The 23805-nt window shown below is 38.2% G+C and overlaps 1 protein-coding gene across 50 annotated transcripts in view; it reads right to left on the reverse strand.

The window, feature by feature from the left end:
* The window catches only part of HECTD1 (HECT domain E3 ubiquitin protein ligase 1), a 93846-nt gene that overhangs the window by 46347 nt on the left and 23694 nt on the right, over window positions 1-23805 (reverse strand). For all 50 annotated transcript variants that reach the window (XM_078334684.1, XM_078334666.1, XM_078334661.1 and 47 more), the window contains exons 9-15: window positions 23464-23578; window positions 22739-22913; window positions 12391-12529; window positions 12027-12197; window positions 4442-4664; window positions 3333-3596; window positions 3158-3234 (exon numbers count right to left, since the gene is read on the reverse strand). In XM_078334684.1, the coding sequence (XP_078190810.1) occupies window positions 3158-3234; window positions 3333-3596; window positions 4442-4664; window positions 12027-12197; window positions 12391-12529; window positions 22739-22913; window positions 23464-23578 (1164 nt within the window). The remainder of the gene's footprint in view (window positions 1-3157; window positions 3235-3332; window positions 3597-4441; window positions 4665-12026; window positions 12198-12390; window positions 12530-22738; window positions 22914-23463; window positions 23579-23805) is intronic.

Here is a 23805-nt window from a genome sequence, read left to right on the forward strand (position 1 = left end):
AGTCACCCAAGCTGGAGTGCAATGGTGCAATCTCAGCTCACCACAACAACCTCTATCTCTTGGGTGTAAGTGATTCTCCTGCCTCAGTCTCCCAGGAGGCACGTGCCACCATACCTGGCTGGGTTTTTTTGTATTTTTAGTAGATACAGGGTTTCACCATGTTGGCCAGGCTGGTCTTGAACTCCTGACTTCACGTGATCTGTCCACCTTGGCCTCCCAAAGTGCCTGGATTACAGGTATGAGCCACCATACCCCGCCAGTGCTATCCAGTGTTCCTAAGCACAAGAAGACTGTGATGTACCTTACAGGAAAAATAAAAAGTGTGTGCTAAAATAAGCTTTGTTCCACCCTAACAGTGCTATTGGTCAGCTCAATATTAACAAATCAACCATACATATCAGGCTGGAGGCAGGGGCTCACACCTGTAATCCCAGCACTTTGGGATGCTGAGGTGGGCAGATCACTTGAGGCAAGGAGTTCGAGACCATCCTGGCCAACATGGTGAAACCCCATCTTTACTAAAAATATAAAAATTAGCCAGGCATGGTGGCGTGCACCTGTAATCCCAGGTACTTGGGAGGCTGACAAAGGAGAATCACTTGAACCTGGGAGGCAGATGTTGCAGTAAGCCGAGATCATGCCACTGCACTTCAATATAGGCAACAGAGTGAGATTCTGTATCAAAAACCAAAAAACAATACATAGCAAATAAGGTGTCTTTAAACAAAAACATACAAAAAAAAGGTGACAAAAGTATTGTCACCACAGGCTGTAGGCCTAGAAGAAATCTAACCCAGTATTTCTCCTATGAGCAATGGTTCAATATTCACAACTTTATAAAATATACTGTCAGCTGGGTGTGCTGGCTCATGCCTGTAATCCCAGTACTTTGGGAGGCGGGTGAATCACCTGATGTCAGGCATTCAAGACCAGCCTGGCCAACATGGAGAAACCCCATCTCTATTAAAAATACAAAAATTAGCCAGGCACACTGTCTGATGCTTATAATCCCAGCTATTCAGGAGGCTGAGGCAGGAGAATCGCCTGAGCCCAGGAAGCAGAGGTTGCAGTGAAATTGCACCACCGCACTTGCTCAGTCTGGGTGACAGAGCAAGACTCCATCTTAAAAAACAAAATAAGGCAGGGCGCAGTGGCTAATGCCTGTAATCACAGCACTTTGGGAGGCTGAAGCAGGTGGATCACCTGAGGTCAAGAGTTTGAGACGAGCCTGATCAACACGAAGAAACCCTGTCTCTACTAAAAATACAAAATAAGCCAGGCATGGTGGCAGATGCTGTAATCCCAGCTACTCCAAAGGCTGAGGCAGGAGAATTGCTTGGACCTTGGAGGCGGAGGTTGTAGTGAGCCAAAATTGCACCATTGCACTCCAGCCTGGGCAATAAGAGTGAAACTCCATCTCAATAAATAAATAAATAAACAAACAAACAAACTACTGTGAATAATGAAAACTGACCATATTTAGCTCAAATTCCTTATATAACAGTATCTAACGGCTATATTGAATTGAAGAGATATTTCTTTCCCAAATAAGTTAGAAGAAATCTCACGGAAGGGCATTTAAAAAAAATAAATCTCTGGCTTCACAATTTTTAAAAATATATAAGAAAAATTAAAAGTTAGTTACAGAGGTTAATATACATATTCATTTAAAAAAAATGGGAGACTAAAAGAACTATGTTCTTTCCAAAGTGTAGCACTTGCAAATATCTTTGGGATAACCTAGCATATTTAAAGAGAAAATAAAGATGTGAACATACTTACATAAAACATTTGCTTCAAAGAAAAACCATTAATACAGGATGGGTGCAGTGGCTCACACCTGTAAACCCAGCACTATGGGAGGCTGAGGCAGGTGGATCACCTGAGTTGAGGAGTTCGAGATCAGCCCGGCCAACATGATAAAACCCTGTCTCTACTAAAAATACAAAAAATTAGCTGGGCATGGTGGGAAGCACCAGTAATCCTAGCTACTCAGGAGGTTGAAGCAAGAGAACAGCTTGAACCCAGAATGCAGAGGTTGCAGTGAGCCAAGATTGCGCCATTGCACTACAGCCTGGGCAACAAGAGTGAAACTCTGTCTCCATAAATAAATAAATAAATCTACTGTGAATACTTTTCTAAAACTATTTATTTAAAAAAACCCAAAAACAAAAACAAACAAACAAACCATTATTACAAGGGTTTCATTTCACTCTTTGTTAAAAAAAAAAAAAAAAAGAAACACCATTATTACAGTTTCTCTGGTCAAAGCCATAAAAACACAAGAACTCTCCCCTAATCCCAATCACATACAAGCATTCTTTGCATACTGTATTTAAAAACTATCTTAGAACCAGGCATAATGACACGTGCCTGCAGTCCCAGCTACTTGGGAGCCTGAGGCAGCAGGATTACTTGAGCTCAGGTGTTTCTGACTAGCCTGGGCAACATAGAGAGACTGTTTCAAAACAAAACAAATTTTTTAAAATCCTATTTTATATTACCATTATAGGTAAAATCAACATGCTAGTCACCAGAAAATGTTGAATCTAACTATGAGATTATCTTAATTCTTTTTTTAAAAATGAAAAAAAATGTAAGAACAATTAATAAACATGGAAATATACTGGCCATATTTTAAAATAACAATGCAAACCTGATGAATAGCATTAAAAAATCAGTGAATAAACGCATCTGCTACTGTATCTTCTTGAGTAATAATTTCAGCTGAGATAGCCATTAATCTAAGCATCAAAATAATCTCAATTTAGAACCAGGTAGTTAAGTTGCTGTATCACAAGATATTAAATCCAGACTGTAAAACATAATAGTCATTCTCAATCCCACTGTAACACTAAAAATATTACTATCATTTATAATAATTTAATGAGTTGAAATTTTTTTGTACCATTAATAAGTCAATTTAAATTCTATTTGTTTCATATTAGTATCCATTTTGAATCTGTTTTAACATTGGTATTTTATATATATGTATATGTAAATAAGAAAATGAACACAGAAAATAGTAAAACTAAAAATATGTTATATTAGGGTTGCTTATGTTCTATGGCTCAATTTTTTTCAATGCTTATACTTTACCACTGAAAATTTACCAAGTCAGTATAAAAGACAAAAATAAAGCACATCCAACAGATACCTTTTGCTTTGTTTTTTCTAACTTAGATTTCAGTTTTCTGCCTCTTTTGCCAGTCCAGCCAGTCACAAACTCTGAACCTTGGGAGGAAAAAAAGAACATTCACAGAATATACTTTATTATGATTTAACATATTCATTTATTTTTGCCTGCTAAGCTTACGTATCTACATACTTACCCAGGGAAGTTTCTGCAGTAAATGAATGTTTGGTTCCTCTATTAGATTCAAATACAAAACCAGGTAAATCTTCTTTCAATATTGTAGCTTGCTGACCATCAGAATTATGAATAGCAATTTCTCCTTCTTTCAAACATGTCAGTGACCAGTTTCCTACAGTGAGTTTAGTGGATCCTGGTGCTGAGAGTATAGGCTGACTTGAAGTGGATGGCTTTACTTGGCCTCGAGCTCTTTGTAACTTCTCTAAGAATTCACTTCGGCTTTCTATAAAGACAAAATACTTGATTTAAAATCTTATTTCTCTCAAATATTAAATGTACTTTCTTTTAAAAAAATTCCCATTAAAATATGAATTTAAAAAAAAACTAAATTAGAAACTGGAAATATTAGTCAGGCATGGTGGTATGTATCTGTAGTCCAGATACTTGGGAAGCTAAAGTGAGATGATCACTTGAGCTCATGAGCTTGAGGCTGCAATGAGCTATGATCACACCACTGCTTTCTAGCCTGGGAGACAGAGTGAGACAATGTCTCAAAAAAAAAGTACCTATATTTGTAAAATATATTTTTTAAAAAGTAGCTATAGTGTTGTTCCTTGTCCCATGCAGTAAAAAGGCATTTATGAAACATTTTCATGGTATAGTAATTTTTCTCTGCTGACACAAAAGAAATTAATATTGAAGAAGAAAGAAAGAAATTTTTTTAAAAATATAATGACAGGCCGGGCACGGTGGCTCACGCCTGTAATCCCAGCACTTTGGGAGGCTGAGGCAGTGGATCACCTGAGGTCAGAAGTTTGAGACCAGCCTGACCAACAAGGTGATATTCGTCTCTACAAAAAATAAAAAAATTAGCCAGGCATGATGGCAAACACCTGTAGTCCCAGCTACCTGGAAGGCTGAGACATTGAACCCGGGAGGCAGAGGTTGCAGTGAGCCGAGATGGTGCCACTGCACTCCAGCCTGGATGACAGAGCGAGACTCCATCTTAAAAAAAAAACAAAAAACAAAACAAAACAAAAAAACCCCCACAACAATGGTATCAAAAATCTGAGAAAAAAAACAATCTGTAGAAACTAGGAAAATATTTTAATTGAAACAAAATATTACCTGAACTGTCAGATCCACCTTCAGGACTACCACTTGAATACATGGTGGCAAGTTTTCCATCCAAGATAAATCTGAACCATCCATTACTGCCATTAGATAATTCCAAGGCTGCTGCATCACTCCAAATATATAAGCAGTCCCTTCCTCTAATGATTGACCAGTCTCTCCAATGATATGGTTTACCTTGCTGCAATTCTTTAGCATCTTCCTGTGGTTCATCTTCCTAAATGTGTAGAATTATTCAATTAAACATGAAAATAATTTCAATTTCAAATATTCATACATATTTTAAAAACATGAATCTATTTTCGAATTTAAAGATTCTGAACATTATACTCAGTTGCTAGTAGTATGGTTTTTTTTTCCCCCCTTTTAGAAACATGGTCTCACTCTGTCACCCAGGCTGGAGTGCAGTAGTGCCATCATAGCTTACTACAGCCTCCAACTCCTGGCCTCAAGCAATCCTCCCACCTCTACCTCCCAAGTAGCTGGGATTACAGGTGCAATCCATGGCACCTGGCTCTCAATTCTGACCAATTAATTACCTACAACTAAATCTTAAAAATGTTAAAATATTAAGAAATTAATGTAAATAATGACCTACGTTATATCATGTCCAGGTGTAGTGGGGTAAAGACTAATGGATTAGAGCACTACACACAACAAGATAATAATCTAAAAGCTTGATGAACTCATTATATCTCTGGACCTATTTGTATAAAATGATAAATTTAGAGGGGCTCCATGGTATCCAAACTGAAGTGTGCAAGAGAATCACCAAAGCTTTTTAAAGATAAATTTTGGCTAGAAGTGATGGTTCATGCCTGTATCCCTAATACTTTGGGAGGCCAAGGCAAGAGGATTGCTTAGGCCAGGAGTTCAAGATTAGCCTGGGCAACATAGCAAGTCTGTCTCCACAAAAAAAATTTAAAAATTAGTTGAGAGGAATGATCCAAGATGGCCGATCGATAACAGCTCGGGATTGCAGCTCAGTCAAAGCGCAGAGAACTAGAAGACGCCACACTTTCAGACAAATTCTGGTCGCTCACGGGGCAGAAGATCCCCAGTGGAGGAACCACACGGGTCACCAGTGTGACTGTTGTGGCCCGCGCAGCGGCTTCGCCAGCACCTTGGCGCGGCAGCTCTCGGAGCAGAGTAAACAGGGCCAGCTCCCCTTCTGACCGAGGTTTGGAGGACCCACACGGGTCCCCAGCACGACTCCTGAGATCGGCGCAGTGGCTGTGACGGCACCTCAGTGCAGCAGCTCTGGGCGCAGAGTAAACGTGACTGGTTCCCCTTCTGACCGAGGTTTGGAGCCCGGGGAAGGCAGAGTCGCCCATTACGGACAAAAGAAGGAAGCCAGACAGGAGAATCCTGGGCAGAAAAGCACCATCAGTCTTAACACAGCGGTTCTGGCCCTGGGAACTAACAACTTGGACATCCAATCAAGAGACCTAATCTGAAAGTTGGTAATTTCAAAGACGACAGGAGGATAAATTTACAATGATGGGAAGAAAACAGCGTAAAAAGGCTGAGAATACTCAAAATCAGAATGCCGCTCCCTCTAAAGATGATCACAGTTCCACATCGACAATGGAACAAGGCTTGGCGGAGAACGAGCGTATCCCAATGACAGAATCACTCTTCAAGGAATGGATAATAAGAAACTTCTGTGAGTTAAAAGAACATGTTGTAGCCCAACGTAAAGAAACTAGGAACTTTGAAAAAAGGTTTGACGAAATCCTATTGAGAATAGACAACTTAGAGAGGAGTATGAGTGAATTAATGGAACTGAAGAATACAATACAGGAACTCCGAGAAGTATGCACAGGTTTAAACACTCAAATTGTTCAAGCAGAAGGAAGGATAACAGAGGTCAAAGTCCAACTTAATGAAAGAAAACGTGAAGAAAAGATTAGAGAAAAAAGGATAAAAAGGAATGAGCAAAGTCTCCAAGAAATGTGGGACTATGTGAAAAGACCAAATTTACGTTTGATAGGTGTACCTGAATGCGACGGAGAGAATGAATCCAAGCTGGAAAATACCCTTCAGGATATTATTCAGGAAAATTTTCCTGAACTAGCAAAGCAGGTCAATATTCAACCCCAGATAATACAGAGAACACCTCAAAGATATTCCTCAAGAAGAGCAACCCCAAGGCACATAATCGTTAGATTCACCAGGGTTGAAACGAAGGAGAAAATACTAAGGGCAGCCAGAGAGAAAGGTCAGGTTACCCACAAAGGCAAGCCTATCAGACTTACAGCAGATCTCTCAGTAGAAACTCTACAAGCCAGAAGAGAGTGGGGGCCAATATTCAACATCCTCAAAGAACAGAACCTTCAGCCCAGAATTTCATATCCAGCCAAACTAAGCTTCACAACTGAAGGAAAAATAAAACCTTTTATGAACAAGCAAGTACTCAGAGATTTTATTACCACCAGGCCTGCTTTACAAGAGCTTCTGAAAGAGGCATTACACACAGAAAGAAACAACCAGGCTAAACAATTTTAGCCTTACTAAAAATATACCAAAAAGTAAAGAGCACCAACATAAAGAAGAATTTTCATCAACGAATGGATCAAACAGCCAGTTAACATCAAATGGCAGTAACCCTAAATTTAAATCGACTAAATCCCCCAATCAAAAGACACAGCCAAAACCCAAGGCATGTTACATCCAGACCTGTTTCACATGCAAGGATACACAAAGACTCAAAACAAAGGAATGGAGAAAGATCTGCCAACCAAATGGAGAGCAAAAATAAATAAATAAATAAAAAGCAGGAGTTGCAATTTTTGTAGTGGATAAAATAGATTTTAAAGCAACAAAGATATAGTGGTAAAAGGATCAATACAACAACAAGAGCTAACGATCCTAACACCCAGATACATAGAGACTTAGATTCAATGAGACAGAAAATTAATAAGGATATCAAGGACTCAAACTCAGATCCGGAACAAGTAGACTTAATAAATATTTATAGAGCTCTCCACTTCAAATACATAAAATATACATTCTTGTCAATACCACATCACACCTACCCATAAGCTTAAATGAAACATTGATTGGCCATTATTAATACCCATTTTTTTTCAGAATAAAGCAATATTTCCGTTCACCCTCCCCCTCTCTCTTCCTCTTTCTTTCTCTCCTTTACTCATTTTTTTTTCTTTCCTTCTCTCAAAAAAAGAAATCAACTTGTAAACCTCTAGATCCAGGTCGGCAATGTCTCTCTCATTGCTTGAATTCCTTCCTTCCCTTCCCTTCCCTTCCTTCCCTCCCTCCCTCCCCCCCTTCCTCCCTTCCTTCCTTCATCCCTTCCTTCCTCCCTCCCTTCCTCCTTCCCTCCCTTCCTGCCTTCCTCCCTTCCTCCTTCCCTCCCTAAAAAAATAAAAATAAAAAATAAAAGTTAGTTGAGTGTGGTGGTGCACACCTGTAGTCCTAGCTACTGAAGAAGCTGAAGCAGGAGGACCTCTTGGGCCCTGGAGTTTCAGGTTACAGTGAATGACTATGCCATAGAACTCCAGTCTGGGTGACAGTGGGACCCTGTCTCTATTATCTCTGTCTATCCATTCAACCATCTGTCTGTCTATCTATCTATCTATCTATCTAACTAGATAATAGAGACATTATCTATAATCTCTATATAGATAATAGAGGCAGGGTCTCACTCTCTATATATAATAATAGAGACATTATCTATAATCTCCATGACTCACTCTCTAAATATATTGTATCTATTTATAATTTATATATTATAATATATATTATCTATTTTAAGATTCATTCATTCATTCCAAGGGCCCACCCTTAACCAAGTGAATCAAATACACTGACTCATTCCCATGATCATGCAAGTATTTTAGTGAGAGTATGTTTAAAAAAAAAAATCTATAAACATTTTATAGCTCAGCCTATGCTCCTAAAACTTTTTTTTTTGGACATATTTAAAAATTGAAAATACTCACATAAAAAAGGATTATTAAATTCCCTAAAAACATCTATTATAAACAACTAAAAAACAGACAAGATATATGAAAAATGTGTTTTCAAACACTAAACAACAGCCTTTGCAGGACTACAATCCCTAAGAAAATGAAAATAAACTGAGTCTCTTAGAAGCAGAGACCATTTTCTGACTGAACTCACATGGAATGGAAACAGAGATCCTAGCAATACAATTTAAGAGAAAACAGATCAGGGTTTGAACAGTTTAAGGCAACTGGAATATGTGGAGGCTGAGTTCAGTATTAGGGAACTAAAGAGAAAAAGACTTTCCAGAAACCTGCAAAGGAGTTTCCACTGAGTACTACACTTATGTACAGGGTGATACTCTGTAAGAATGGACAAAGAACAACTGGAAAGTTGTAAGAGAACACACAAGTGGCCAGACACTTGCATTCCAAACAGGCAGTGGAAAATCCTCATGGATCACCCAGGTATTCAGTGAATTCAGATAAATCACAAATTAAGGATCATAGGGGTGAACTTCTTAGAGTAAAAGCTATTCTGCCACCATGCAATGATAAATTTTGTATTCTCTGTGGAGACAGGGTTTTGCCACGTTACCTAGGCTAGTCTTGAACTCATGAGCTCAAGCGAACTGTAGATCTTGGCCTCCTAAAGTGATGAAATTACATGCGTAAGCCAAGGCACCTGGCCCAAGCCTAATATTCTTTACAAAGACCACAAAGCCCAGAACTCAACATCATAACCTTTACAATATCCAGTATCAAATGAAAAATTACTAGACAAAGATGAACAGTGGCTCACACCTGTAATCTTAGCACTTTGGAAGGCCAAGGGATGATCACTTGAGGCCAGGAATTCAAAACCAGCCTAGCCTTGGCAACATAGTGAGACCATGTCTCTACAAAAATAAAATAAGTATTGTTTTTACTTTAAAAAAAAAAAAAAAAAGAGGCCAAGTGCAGTGGATTACTTGAGGTCAGGAGTTCCAGACCAGTCTTGCCAATATGGTGAAACCCTGACTCTACTAATATGAAAATTAGCTGAGCATGGTGGTGTGTGCCTATAATCCCAGCTACTTGGGAGGCTGAGGCAGGAGAATTGCTTGAAGCCGGGAAGAGAAGGCTGCAATAAGCCAAGATCCCACCACTGCACTGCAGCCTGAGTGACACAGCGAGACCCTGTCTCAAAAAAAAAAAAAAAATGTTTTAAAGAAGGCCAAATAAAGACATTTTCAGATAAATAAAATCTGAGGGAATTCTCTGGCTTGCCTTTTAGTTGTTTTGTTTTTTGTTTTTTTTTTTAATAAAAATAGAGACAGGGTCTGGCCATGTTGCCCAGGCTGGTCTCGAACTGGGCTCAAGCAATTCTCCCACCTTAGCCTCCCCAAAGTGCTGGGATTTTGCCCAGTCAACCATTTCAATGTATTTTGAAGAGCAAAAGTGGGTAATGATACTTTTGAACCAATTATTTGTTCTTTTAAAGTATAACTTTTCGAAGTCCTTTTGCAAAATCTTTGCCAAGCCCAAGGTCACTAAGATTTTCTCTTTTCCTCTAGAAGTTTTATAATTCTAGTGTATACATTTTAGTCTATGATTCATTGTTAATTTGTATATATGGTAAGGGCTGAGGTTCAATTTTTTGCATATGCTATCAACTTGTTGAGTTTTTGAAAAGATCATCCTTTCTTGATTAAATTGTCTTAGTACTTTTGTTGAAAATCAATTGACCATGTGTGTAGTGGGTCATTAATCTATCTTTACACTATTGCCACACTTTCTTGATTATTGAAGTTTTTTTATAAAAGACTTGAAATCTCCTTCTATGCCACACCTTTTCAAGGGTGCTTTGGCTATTACATTTATATGTAAATGTTAGAATAATTGCGTTTATATATAAATGTTAGAATCGCCTTAATTTTTACAAAAAGACTGTTGGGATCTTGGTTGGGATTGGTATAACCTATTTTTTGAGAGAGTTTCAGAGAAGGAATTCAGATAATATTTTTGTTTTCTTTTCTCTTAAATCCCCCAGTAATTCTGACAACTAACCAGACTTAGGTAACACGTACACACTCTCTCTTTCGCCACTCTCCGGATTCTCCAATTATAACTCATACACTACCATTTTTTTCCCGAAAATATTGCTACTCTCTTATTAACATATAGTAAGCATTCACTAAATATTAGCAATTATTCTTGCTGAGACTCGGTAGAGATGGAAAAGGTATATTTAAGTTTGCAGTCTAAGGGAAGAGTTATCAATGAATACAGAAATTGGTGGGTAAAGTTTGCTGAGAAACAGCCTATTTACAGAGTCTGGAATTATGTCCCTACAAATTACTTATTACAAATTAATAAATAATTACTTATTACTTATTATTTATTACAAAAGAAAAAAAGAGGCCAGGTGCAGTGGCTCATGCCTATAATACCAACGGTTTGGGAGGCTGAGGTGGGCAGATCACCTGAGGTGAGTAGTTCGAGACTGGCCTGGCCAATATGATGAAACCCCATCTCCACTAAAAATACAAAAATTAGCTGGGCTTGGTGGTACATGCCTGTAATCTCAGCTACTTAGGAGACTGAGGCATGAGAATCACTTTAACCCAGAAGGTGAAGGTTGCAGCAAGCTGAGATCAAACCATTGCACTCTAGCCTGGGCAACAGAGCAATATTCCATCTCAAAAAAAAAAAAAAAAAAAAGGCGGGGGGGGGAAACAGCAACTTTACAGTAGAGAAACCTAGAAGAAACAAACTTAACCAAGTGATCCAACTTATCATCCCCAACAAGGCAAAAAGACATAAATGTGCCTCCAAGAAGGAACATTATGCATCCAGAGGAGTACAGTATCACTTCTATAGGACTTTTACTAAAACACATAAGCTGAATTTAATCACAAAGAAATATGACACAAACAAAAAGGTAGGCTCTTTGTCCAAATTAACTGGTCTGTTCTCTTCATAAACACCAAAGCTATGAAAATAAAAAAAAAGCAGACACACTGTTGCAGGTTCTCAGGACAAACTATCACAGGTTCCCAGGAATATGATAACTAATGTAATGTGTACTCCTAGATTTTATTGTGGACCAGAAAAAAAAAATTACCATGAAGGACATTAAAGACAATGGCAAAATCTGAATATGGTCTCCAGAGGAAATATAAATTTTACATAAATATTAAATTGATTAATACAAATTTTGATAATCATACTATAACTACATTCTGTTATTTTGGCAAAATATAAAAAATTAAAGGTTAAAAGGGGAAACTTTGTATTCACTTTACTGTCAAATATTTTTTTAAGTGTACACACACGCACACACACAGATACATGTGTCTGAAAAAATATTAAAGGAAATGGAGCAAAATGTTAATAACTAGTGAATCTGGGTATTCTGATATTCTTTAATTATATTTATAACATTTCTATATGTTTAAAATTGTTGATCAATAGAGTGTTTTAAAAGAAAATTGAACAATTTAAAAAATATACAGAACTATTTCATATTGTCATTATTCTGTCAAAAACCATCAAAACTTGAAACTAGATTTTCCTCAAAAGAGGAAAGTCAAATTCTTTCTGATACCTCTACAATTAAGACCACTCACTTTTTCTGGTTTTGATTCTTCTTCATTCTCATCATCAGAGGAAGGACCTGCCAACGTTGACACTTTGCTAATTACACCAAGTCTGGCTAGCTGATCCAAAAAAATATCACCACCTTTGTCTACTAAATCCCTTATAATTTGCAAGGCCAGCAAGTGGCCATCATCATCATCCTGAAAAATAAAAAAGAGGCAGGAAGTACATTATAGCACGGAAATCAAAGAAAAACAATAAATATAAGTTTAGTTGCCAGGAGTAGAAAACTGCAGTAATTTTCAGAAAATGATTTACTGAAATTAAAATAAAATTTTTATTTTACTATCTAAAGGAAATTAATGCTAACAGAATTTTGAAAAAGAAACTGACCTCTTGATCAAGGACAGTTGCCGTGATTTCCACTAGTATTGTAGGCAAATTGTGACCAACATCAGAATCGCAAACTTCTTTTAACAATGCTTCAGAGCAAAAATGAATCATTTTTCGAATTAGAGCAAGACTTGCTTTCCTTGAAAAGTAAAAAAAAAAAAAGTATGAAGCCAAATGAAGTTAAAATAACCAAAATGCATGCATTAATGAACAGTAAAATATCCAATGTTACGTTTTATACACTCTCTAAAAAAAAAAAATACACTTAATAAAAGAATACAAAAAATTGGGACTCCGCACACATTACAAGTTCATTTTTGAGATAATTCCATTTATTTTCTATTATAAATATACTGAGCTCACCAAAAATGACTTACAATTAATTCTCTTAAATGCACTCTTCTAGTCTATATTCTACACTTAACCAGCATGAATGTTAACATGTCATGATAATTTTAGAAAATCAAGTAAAAAGGACTACAACTACTAAGAAAATAAATGGATCCGGTGTGGTGGTTCACGCCTGTAATCCCAGTATTTTGGGAGGCTGAGGCAGGCAAATCACTTGAGATCAGGAGTTCAAGACCAGCCTGGCCAACATGGAGAAACCCCGTCTCCACTAAAAATACAAAAATTTGCCGGGAGTGGTGGCAAGCACCTGTAATCCCAGCTACTCAGGAGCCTGAGGCAGGATAATCACTTGAACCCAGGAGATTTGGCCATTGCACTCCAGTCTGAAAGACTGAGGGAGATTCCATCACAAAAAACAAAATGAAAAAAAAAAAAAAGAAATGATACAAAGTATAACTAATCTAAAATGTCTACAATGCTCTAAGAACTTAAGATACCAGTTAATTTATATGAAAAACAAATTTCGAATTAATTTGTCCTTCATCAAATTTAAAATCCATGTTCACTATAACTATGTACTCATAAATGAAAAAAAGAGATCCTAATAATCCCATGCCCCAAAAATATTCCTACTATTAACAAATTAGCATGCCTCCTTTCCCTTTCATTCACTTACTGCTTCGCTTAGACCACAGGAGACACTCAATAAAGTCAAACAAATTCCTCAATATGTAACATGTAACTTTGTCTTTTAAAATAAAAAACAAATATCCATACACACTTAAATGATAATAAACTATTAAAGAGGAGGCTTGGCCAGGAGCAATGACTCACCCCTGTAATCCCAGCTCTATGGGAGACCAAGGCAGGTGGATCACCTGAAGTCAGGAGTTCGAGACCAGCCTGACCAATATGGCGAAACCCAGTGTCTACTAAAAATACAAAAATTAGCCGGGCATGGTAGCAGGCGCCTACAGTCCCAGCTACTCAGAAGGCTGAGATAGGAAAATTGCTTGCATCTGAGAGGCAGAGGTTGCAGGGAGCCAAGATCGTGCCACTGCGCTCCAGCCTGGGCAACAGAGCAAGACTCTATCTCAAAAAAAGAAAGAAAGAAAAAAGGCTTGTCTATTATGTAAGAGTCAATAATCAAGTAATTTAACAAACATTTTCTAAGCATCTAACAATGTTCTAGGCACCAAGCTGCAGCTACCCTGATAAAAGGATGAAGAGGCAAAAATCTCAACTGATGTCCTAGAGAGGCATGTGACACAGCTGTATTTCTATAACATGGGGTCTCTACATATTTTATAACTCTCTCTAGCTAAAGTTATAACAGTATATTTCCTTTTTGTTTTTACTTAATTTCAATTAACATGACTTATTTCAATTAACAATGCATAAGAATGTTTATATGTTATTTATCTATTTCTCTCTCATATACCAAGCCATTACAAACAGGAAACTTTTTATGTACTTTAAAAACATAATTCATTTAATGCACACAACAAACCCTATGAGGTAGGCTTTATTATCTCAGATATACAAGTGAAGATACTGAAAGAGAGTTAAGTCAGTCTACTAAGATCACAGAGCTAACAAATTACAGAGCCTCAATTCAAATTCTATCTCTTAATCAGATGATACAAAATATTCACAAAATAAAATTTTTCTGTTTAACACTATTATATGAATTTTGAACATTTAGTTTATAGTCTTTTCTATTAAAAATAGCACTATTTTTGTGGAAACAGTTTTTTCATATTCCTTCAGTACAGAGGGATTCTTGGATCCAAGAGCCTAAATACTTTCATAAATATTGAATGTGTATGAGTACTGCATTCATACTGGTAAACCGATTCAAATAAGGCTGTTAACACCTAAAATTATCACTAAATATAAATATCTATACTTCTTTTACTTAAAAAAATTTTTCTCATTTTTAAGTTTCTTAAATGTCTAATAGGTATAAATGATACCAAATTTTACTTATTTCTAAAATGTTCTGCTTTTTACTAGTAAGAAAATACTTTTTTTTTTGAGACAGGGTCTCACTTTCACCTAGACTGAAGTGCAGCAGCACAATCTTGGCTGACTGTAGCCTCAACTGCCTAGGCTCAAGCAATCCTCCCACCTCAGCCTATGGAGCAGCTAGGACTACAGGCACGTGTCACCACACTCAACTAATTTTTGTATTTTTTTTGTAGAGACAGTGTTTCACCATGTTGCCCACACTGGTGTCATACTCCTGGACTCAAGCAATCCTCCCACCTCAGCCTCCCAAAGTGCTGGGATTACAGGCATGAGCTACTACACCCAGCTAGGAAATATTATTTTTCCTTATTAATTTTTTGCTATGTTTCCTTTTGAACACTGTGCCTTAATGTCATTAGCTAATTTATCTAAATGGCTCTGAAATTTTTATGATCAATTTGTATATTCCCTTTGCATAATAAAGATAGTATCCCTTTGTCATAGTTGCTAATACCCACCTGCTGGCAAATTTATTTAGATTAAAAGTTTCTATTCTGGGGCATTTGTGGCTGTAGGTAATATTGTTTCTGTTATGTAGTAATGTTTTTTACATAAAATAAATTTAAAAGGACATATTTGGCTAATGCAAATAAGTTTCTAAAGTATGCCTGGTGTGTGATTACAGGCTCATGCCTGTAATCCCAGCAGTCTGGGAGGTCAAGGCGGGGAAACTACATAAGACTGGGAGTTCAAGACCAGCCTTGGCAGCAAAGCAAGACTGTCTCTAAAAACAAAAATTAGCTGGACCTGGTGGTGCGTGCCTACAGTTCCAGCTACTCAAGAGGCTGAGGCAAGAGGATACACCGTGCCATGGAGTTCAAGGTTACAGTGAGCCGTGATCACACTACTGCACTATAGTCTGGGTGACGGAGCAACACCATCTCAAAAAAAAAAAAAAAAACCTGGGCTGGGTGCAGTGGCTTACGTCTGCAATCTCAGCCCTTTGGGAGGCCGAGACAGGTGGATCACCTGAGGTCAGAAGTTCGAGACCAGCCTGGCCAACATGGTGAAACTTCTGTTTCTACTAAAAAAAAAAAAAAAAAAAAAAAATAGCCAGGCATGGTGGTGTGTGCCTGTAATCCCAGCTACTTGGGAGGTGAAGTTGTGGTGAGCCGATATTGCGCCACTGCACTCTAGCCTGGGCAAGAGAGCAGGACTCTGTCTCAAGAAAAAATAAAAAGAAAGAAAGAAAAAGCCATTCTTCCTATAAAGGTCTGAAAAACATTCAAGTATATTTTCTTTTGCTCAGAAGTTTTGGAGGGCCTAGACGAACTGGCTCATGTCTGTAATTCCAACACTTTGGGAGGCCAAGGAAGGCGGATCACACAAGGCCATAAGTTCAAGACCTGCCTGGTCGACATGGTGAAACCCTGTCTCTCCTAAAAAAGTATAAAAATTAGCTGGGCATGGTGGTGCCTGTCCTTAATCCCAGCTCCTTGGGAGGCTGAGGCATGAGAATCTCTTGATCCCAGGAGTTGGAGGTTGCAGTGAGCCAAGATCATGCCACTGCACTCCAGCCTGAGTCATAAAGCAAGACTGTCTCCAAAAGAAAAAAAGTTTTGGAGGACAGGGAAAAAAGTATCTTATATTTTGCTTTCCTAGTATTTTAGTTTTTAAGTCTTAGAATTTGTTTACATTTTAAATATAAAATTAAAAATCTGGGGTGATTTTAAAAATCAAACTACAAAGCGGATATTCTAGTACCACTTAATAAATAGTCCTCTGTCCCCTGAATGATCTGAAAAACATCCATTATAATACATTCAATACCTATGTATAACTGGCTCTATTTGGGGGACGATTCTATTCCATTGATTTATACACTATTCTGCTAGTTAACATAAAGGTTTCATTGCTAAAGGGTTACACTAGCTTTTCAGATTTTTCTTTAATAATCTCACCCTATTTATTCCTCCAGATGAACTTTGGGATCTGTCAAGTTCTAAAACAAATTCTGTAGTTATTTTCTTTAGAACTGCATAACCTAAAGAAGAATTTATGTCTTTAGATTATTTAATGTTTTCACCTAAGAACAATTTCCCACTATATCCCATTGTCTACATTTTCTCTCAAATTGTTAAATAAATAAATAAATATATAATTGGGCCAGGAACAGTGGCTCACACCTGTAATCCTAGCACTTTGGGAGGATCACTAGAGCTCAAGAGTTCAAGACCAGTCTGGGCAACATAGTGAGACCTTATTTACACACAAAAATTTTTAAAAATTAGCCAGGCGTGTTGGTGCCTGCCTGTAGTATCAGCCCATTGGGAGACTGAGGCTGAAGTAAGCTGAGATCATGCCACTGCCCTCTAGCCTGAGCAACAGAGCAAGATCTTGTTACAAAAAAAAAAAAAAAAACAGACCACACATGGTGGCTCAAACCTGTAAACTCAACACTTTGGGAGGCTGATATGAGAAGATTGCTTGAGCCCAGGAGTTTGAGACCAGTCTGGGTAACACAGCAAGACTTCATCTCTACAAAAAAAAAAACAAACCTTTTTTAATTAGCCAGGTGTTTACCCAGGCAAGGTGGCATGCATCTATAGTCTTAGCTACTCAGGAGACTGAGGTGAGAGGATTGCTTGAGCCTGGGAAGCAGATGCTGCGGTGAGCTGAGATTGTGGCACTGTACTCTAGTCTAGGTGACAGAGTGAGACCCTATCCCCCCAAAAAAAATTTAGCCGGGCATGATGGTCCACAACTGGTTGCAGGTGCTTGGAAGGCTGAGGTGGGAAAATCTCTTGAGCCCAGGAGTTTGAGGTTGCCGTAAGCTATGATCATTCCACTGTACTCCAGCCTGTGTGACAGTGAGACCCTGTAGCTAAAACATTAATAAAAAATGTTTAAAGGGCTAGGCGCAGTGGCTCACCCCTGTAATTCCAGCACTTTGGGAGGCCAAGGTGGGCAGATCACTGGAGGTCAGGAGTTCAAGTCCAGCCTGGCCAACATGGCAAAACCCCACCTCTTCTAAAACTGCAAAAATTAGCTGGGCATGGTGGTGCCTGCCTGTAATCCCAGCTATTCAGGAGGCTAAGGCAGGAGAATCGCTTGAACCTGGGAGGTAGAGGCTGCAATAAGTCAAGATTGCGTCACTTCACTCCAGCCTGGGTGACAGAGCAAGACTCCGTCTCAAAACAACAACAACAAAAATGGTGGCTCATGCCTGTAATCCCACTACTTTGGGAGGTGGAGGCAGGTGGATCACGAGATCAGGAGTTCGAGACCACCCTGGCCAACATGGTGAAACCCTGTCTCTACCAAAAATCCAAAAATTAGTCAGGCATGGTGGTGCAACACCTGTAGTCTGAGCTACTCAGGAGGCTGAGGCAGAAGACTCGCTTGACTCTGGAAAGTAGAGGTTGCAGTGAAATGAGACTGCACCACTGCACTCCAGCCTGGGCAACAGAGTAAGACTCCGTCTCAGAAAAAAAAAAAATTATTTTAAAGGTCTCAGAGATCTGGTTTGCTGAAAAGTAGACTCAATCTTTGTCCAGTTATTTACACTAACTCCCAAGATGTTTACTTACCAGATCTCTTCAAATTTCTATGTAGCTTTCTTCTAAAACAAAGTGGAGAAGTCCACAGTCTAATTATCTTACAGAGAAAATAACCGGGCTTTTACAAACTACTCTACCACTGATACTCCCAATCCCTGCTCTGAAGCCTTCACTGATCTGCTGTCTGCCTTTTATTTACTGAATAGATACTGTGCACAGGTTTATAGGGATAATAGCTAATGTCAGTATACATGGGTACTCCTTTAACTGTCTGAATCAGCATTATGCTTACCTACCTAGTAACACTTAAAAAAAAACTGGTAAAATACCAGGTTGTAGTCAATCCACCTTGTTTTTTCAAGACAGGGTCTCACTATGTTGCCTAAACTGGTCCCAAGCAATCCTACTACCTTGGCTTCCCAAATAGCTAGGACTAGAAACATCATGTGCTCCCTCTTGTTTTTAATAATGCTGAATATGAAAAAATAAACTATTACTTTTGAAATACCTCTAACATTTTAGATACTATGCTACATACCCATTTAATTTTTATTCTCACACCTAAAGAGAATTAAGTATAATTAACCTCACCTTGGATATGAGCTAACTGAGACCAAGAGGTTATCTTGCCCATGGCCAAACACCTAGGAAAGTGGCAATGCTAGCATTTGGACTCATTTGAGTTGATTCCAGAGTACGAGTTCTTAACTAAGAAATATATTATTTTCCTCACCACAATTAAATGTGTCTAACAATTACCTGGGAAAATTTAGCATCAAATTTTCTAGCACTAGTATCTCCAAACAATTAAAATGATTGAACAAAATAACCATCCAAGAAGAAAACTATGCTACATGGTAGCATACTTTATAATTTGCTGATGGCCTTATCATGAAGCACTTCTACTCCCAAATACATTTAAAGATTCTTGCACTGGCATAACAGATAAAATTTTCAGACCAAATTTTCTTGTTCAAAACTGAAGTCCTGTGTTGTTAAAAAAAAGTTGTCCCACTAACACCTACATGCCTCTGTAGCTCTCTGGGGAAGAATTAAAAACCAAGCTATTAAATGTTCACAGTGAATTATTTTGCTGCCACTTCTCTCCTATTTAAAGGAGACTGCTTGCATTTTAACATCAGCTCATAATACTGGTATCTGAGGTACTTGAATCTTATAAAACCGCATGCTCTACAGACCTCCTGAACTGAAAACAACCAAAATCAGATTCCCATTCACCCAAAAACCTGTAGTCATCTTTTACCCTTTCTTCCTTCAATTCACCATCCAACCGGTTACCAATCCCTATACAATCCATCTGCCAAATTCTTAAATTTCTTCTCATCAATGTAGTTCCCCTAAAGTTCCTATCTCAATGAACCCTTCTATTCTCTCCTTTCTCCAGTCCTTCTCTCTGCCAGGCTGTCAAAGTGATCTTGATAAACAGAAATCCAAATGTGTCAAATTTTCCTCACAGGTCTTTAGAAGTCCTTAACTATGAGGTAAAGTCCATGCTCTTTCACACAGCCTACAAAAGCCTTCATAGGTTATAAAAAGCTCCTCTCTACCTTCTTGACATTATTCCCTGAGCTTTCCAAATGTGCCCTGTACTCCATTAATATTCAAATACTTGCAACTGCTAACAAAACATACTTATTCAATCATTCAGTATCTCTTCAATCATTCAGTAAATATCTGCTGAGGATCTAAGGATCAGGCCCTATTCTATACCTCCTTGCCTCTGTATGAATGTAGCAGTACGTAAGACCAGCTCTCATGGTGCTTACTTTAAAGACGCAAGACAATAAAGCAAACAAAACCCCCAAAAAACAATATTTCAGATAGTATAAGTTTTTTGTTTTTTGTTTTTTTTTTTGAGATGAAATCTCGCTCTGTCGCCCAGGCTAGAATACAGTGGCACAATCTCAGCTCACTGCAACCTCCACCTCCTGGGTTCAAACAATTCTCCTGCCTCAGCCTCCAAGTAGCTGGGACTACAGGCACACGCCACTACACCCAGCTAATTTTTGTGTTTTTCATAGAGACAAGGTTTCCCCATGTTAGACAGACAGGTCTAGAACTACGCCTGACCTCAAGTGATCTGCCCACCTCAGCCTCCGAAAGTGCTGAGATTACAGGCGTGAGCCACCACGCCCAGCCAAGACAGTGTAAGCTTTATAAAGTCAGTAAAATATTGACTTAAAAAAGTGTAACGTGGTAAATTTAAATCAGGGAGACAAACTTCAATGGATGTAACATCTGAACTCAGATCTGAATGATATAAAACAACTACCCACTTTCAGAAGATTTAGGGATAGAAAGTTTCAAGCAGATGGTAAACAAGTGCAAAAGCCCTAAGGCAAGGATTTACTTGGAAGTTTCCACAAATAGAAAGAAGGCTAGCAAAAGTGTAATGGGCCAAAGATTAGATAGTACTCAGTTGGAGAGCTGGGTGGGGATTATGTAAGACCTCGCAAGCCAAAGGGTTAAGGAGCTGAGTTTTAATTAAAGCCAATTAGAAGGTACAATGGGTTCAAACTAGAAAGTGGTGTGATTTAATTATAATTTTAAATTATAATTCTCAAGCTGAGTACAGTAGCTTATGCCTGTAATTCCAGCACTTCAGGAAGCAGAGGCCAGAGAATTGCTTGAGCCCTGGAGTTAAAGGTCAGCCTGGACAAGACGGCCAGACCTCATCTCTACAAAAAAATAAAAACATTAACTGATGTGGTGGTGCATGCCAGTAGTCCTAGATACTCAGCAGGCTGACATGGGAGGATTCCTTGAGTCCAGCAGTTCAAGTATGCAGTAAGCTGTGACTGCACCACTGCACCCCAGCCTGGACAAGAGAGCAAAACTTAGTCTCTAAAAAACAATTTTTAAAGCCAGGAACGGTGGCTCACGCCTGTAATCCCAGTACTTTGGGAGGCTGAAGCAGGCCGATCACCTGAGTTTAAAAGTTCAAGACCAGCCTGACCAACATGGAGAAACCCCATCTCTACTAAAAATACAAAAAAAAAAAAAAATAGCCGGGCATGGTGGCACATGCCTGTAATCCCAGCTACTCTGGAGGCTGAGGCAAGAGAATCGCTTGAACCTGGGAGGCAGAGGTTGTAGTGAGCTGATTGTGCCATTGCACTCCAGCCTGGACAAAAGAGAAACTCCTCTCAAAAAAAAAAAAAAATTAGCCAGACAAGGTGGTATACGTCTGTAATTCTAGATACTTGAGAGGCTAAGGTAGGGGATCACTTGAGCCCAGGAGTTCAAGGTTACAGTGAGCTATGACTGTGCCTCTGCACTCCAACTTGGATGAAGAGCAAGACCTGTCTCTAAAAATATATATGGCCAGCTGTAGTGGCTCGCGTCTGTAATCCCAGCACTTAGGAGGCCAAGGTGGGCAATCACTTGAGCCCAGGAGTTTGAAACCAGTCTGGGCAACATGGTGAAACCCCATCTATACTAAAAGTAGAAAAAATTAGCTGGGCATGGTGGCACACTTGTAACCCCAGCTATTTGGGAGGCTAAGGTGGGAGAATCACTAGAGTCCAGGAAGTCGAGGCTGCTGTGAGCCTGATCCAGCCAATGCACTCCAGTCTGGGCAACAGCAATATCCTGTCTCAAAAATTAATTAATTAATTAAAAAATATATACATATATATAATTCAGCCTAATATGTACAAACATATTATAAAGGAGCAAGAGAGAAAAAGCAGAATGACTAATTAAGAAGCTACTGCAGGGGTCAAACCACAGTCTATGAGAGTTTGGATCAGAGTACTAACTGGCAAAAGATGAAAAGAAATGGCAAGTTATGGATACATTGTAGAGGGAGTTTCTGATGGATTGATTCATACCTTCACACATTTGCACATACTGTTCTTCACCCATGCTTCCAAATTTATCTGCCTAGAAAACCCCTAAGTATCCTTTAAACCACAATTTAAATCTCATGTCCTCTGCATAAATCCATCTCCAATCTACCCAACCAAATTAGTTGTTAAATCATCTATATTCCCAGAGAACCCTGATTATGTGCCTAATCATTTAACACTCTGTGTTTTGCCCAAACACATCCCTTACTAGCTCACAAGGGGTAGAGTAAGCAAGAGCCAAGTCTCATTTATCCGTATAACTCCTCCAGTGGCCATCTCATACTGTCCCTACAAACAGGCTTCCAAAAAGCTCAGTAAGTGTTTACAATACTTACCAAAATTTCTCTAGAGATTTAATATTTAGAGAGCTACCAAAAATTTGTTAAGAATCTAGTAATCTTTACTAAAACTCCTCCTCTTCAGTCAGATCATCAGAAGGAAAGATAGGGCTTTCCCACTTCTGATCTAATTTTTATTCTTACCACACCTTTTTAACATTAAAATAAACCTCAAATCCTTCTGGAAAATGAAGATAAATAAAACCACATAATTGGTGTAATTTGGCTAACACACACAAATAGTATGAGTAACTACCTTATTGAAGGCAGCATAGTTTGCTGAAATGTTTGTGCAAACACAGGCAATAACCTTTTCAAGTATATGGGTGCCATTTCCGGATCTCCTTTGGGCTCATTACATTCTTCTTCATCTTTGTTTGTATCTTTCTTTTTCTTATCATCTCCTTTATTAACTGGACACATCCAATCACCTGCAGACAAATATTGTTCAAAGAAATTATTTTTTGGAAACTTTTGCTTTCAAGGGAAAAAAACCTTAACATATATCCAACTTTAACAATAATTTTCTCTAATTAACAAATAAATAAACTGAAATTAGAACACTGTTTCAATGATGCTTATAAAAATACCAAAGAACATTAGTAACTTCAATAAGCTCAATAACAAATTAAGGAAATAATTTTGGATACTCCACTTGGTTCCAAAAATTATTTCACAGAAGCTCTGGATTCATCTGCTCTCTTTGGCGAAACTACCTTATCTAAACAATACCAAAGTATTATTTATCTGACATTCCCATATTCCTTGAACTTTAGCTTTTGGTCACTCTGGAATGAGGCACAGTCTCAACACAGAAGAGTAAGCTGTTAAATGTTTAACAATGTAAGGATATACATATATACTTATTTGATCCCATATGAATAGTTCATTTATATAATGTTAATGTGTCTATAGAAAGCTATGGAAATGAAAGGTGAAAAACAACAGCAGATGTCTTAAAGGAAAGAATGTAGCACTCACCCGGAGACTGAAGAATAGCTACTACTTCACTATGGCCCCTTTCTCGAGCTTTATCTAATGGAGTTTTCCCATCTTCATCTCTCAGATCTGGGTTTGCACCATGCCGTAACAGAGTCTAGAGAAGAAAAGCATTTAATTTGAATATAACAATACTTTATTTCTTTGACATATTTCTTTGGATAACTATGTAAACTAAAGATTTTCCAGAATTACTTAATCAAGCAGGTGCCAATCCAAATCCCTGCCTTTGCACTTAGTACCTTAAAAGCAGTCTCTTCTGTTATCCCAGCACTTTGGGAGGCTAAGGCAGGTGAATCACCTGCCATAGGTTAGGAGTTTGAG

Source organism: Callithrix jacchus, chromosome 8 (genome assembly GCF_049354715.1).
Source record: "Callithrix jacchus isolate 240 chromosome 8, calJac240_pri, whole genome shotgun sequence".
NCBI lineage: Eukaryota > Metazoa > Chordata > Mammalia > Primates > Cebidae > Callithrix > Callithrix jacchus.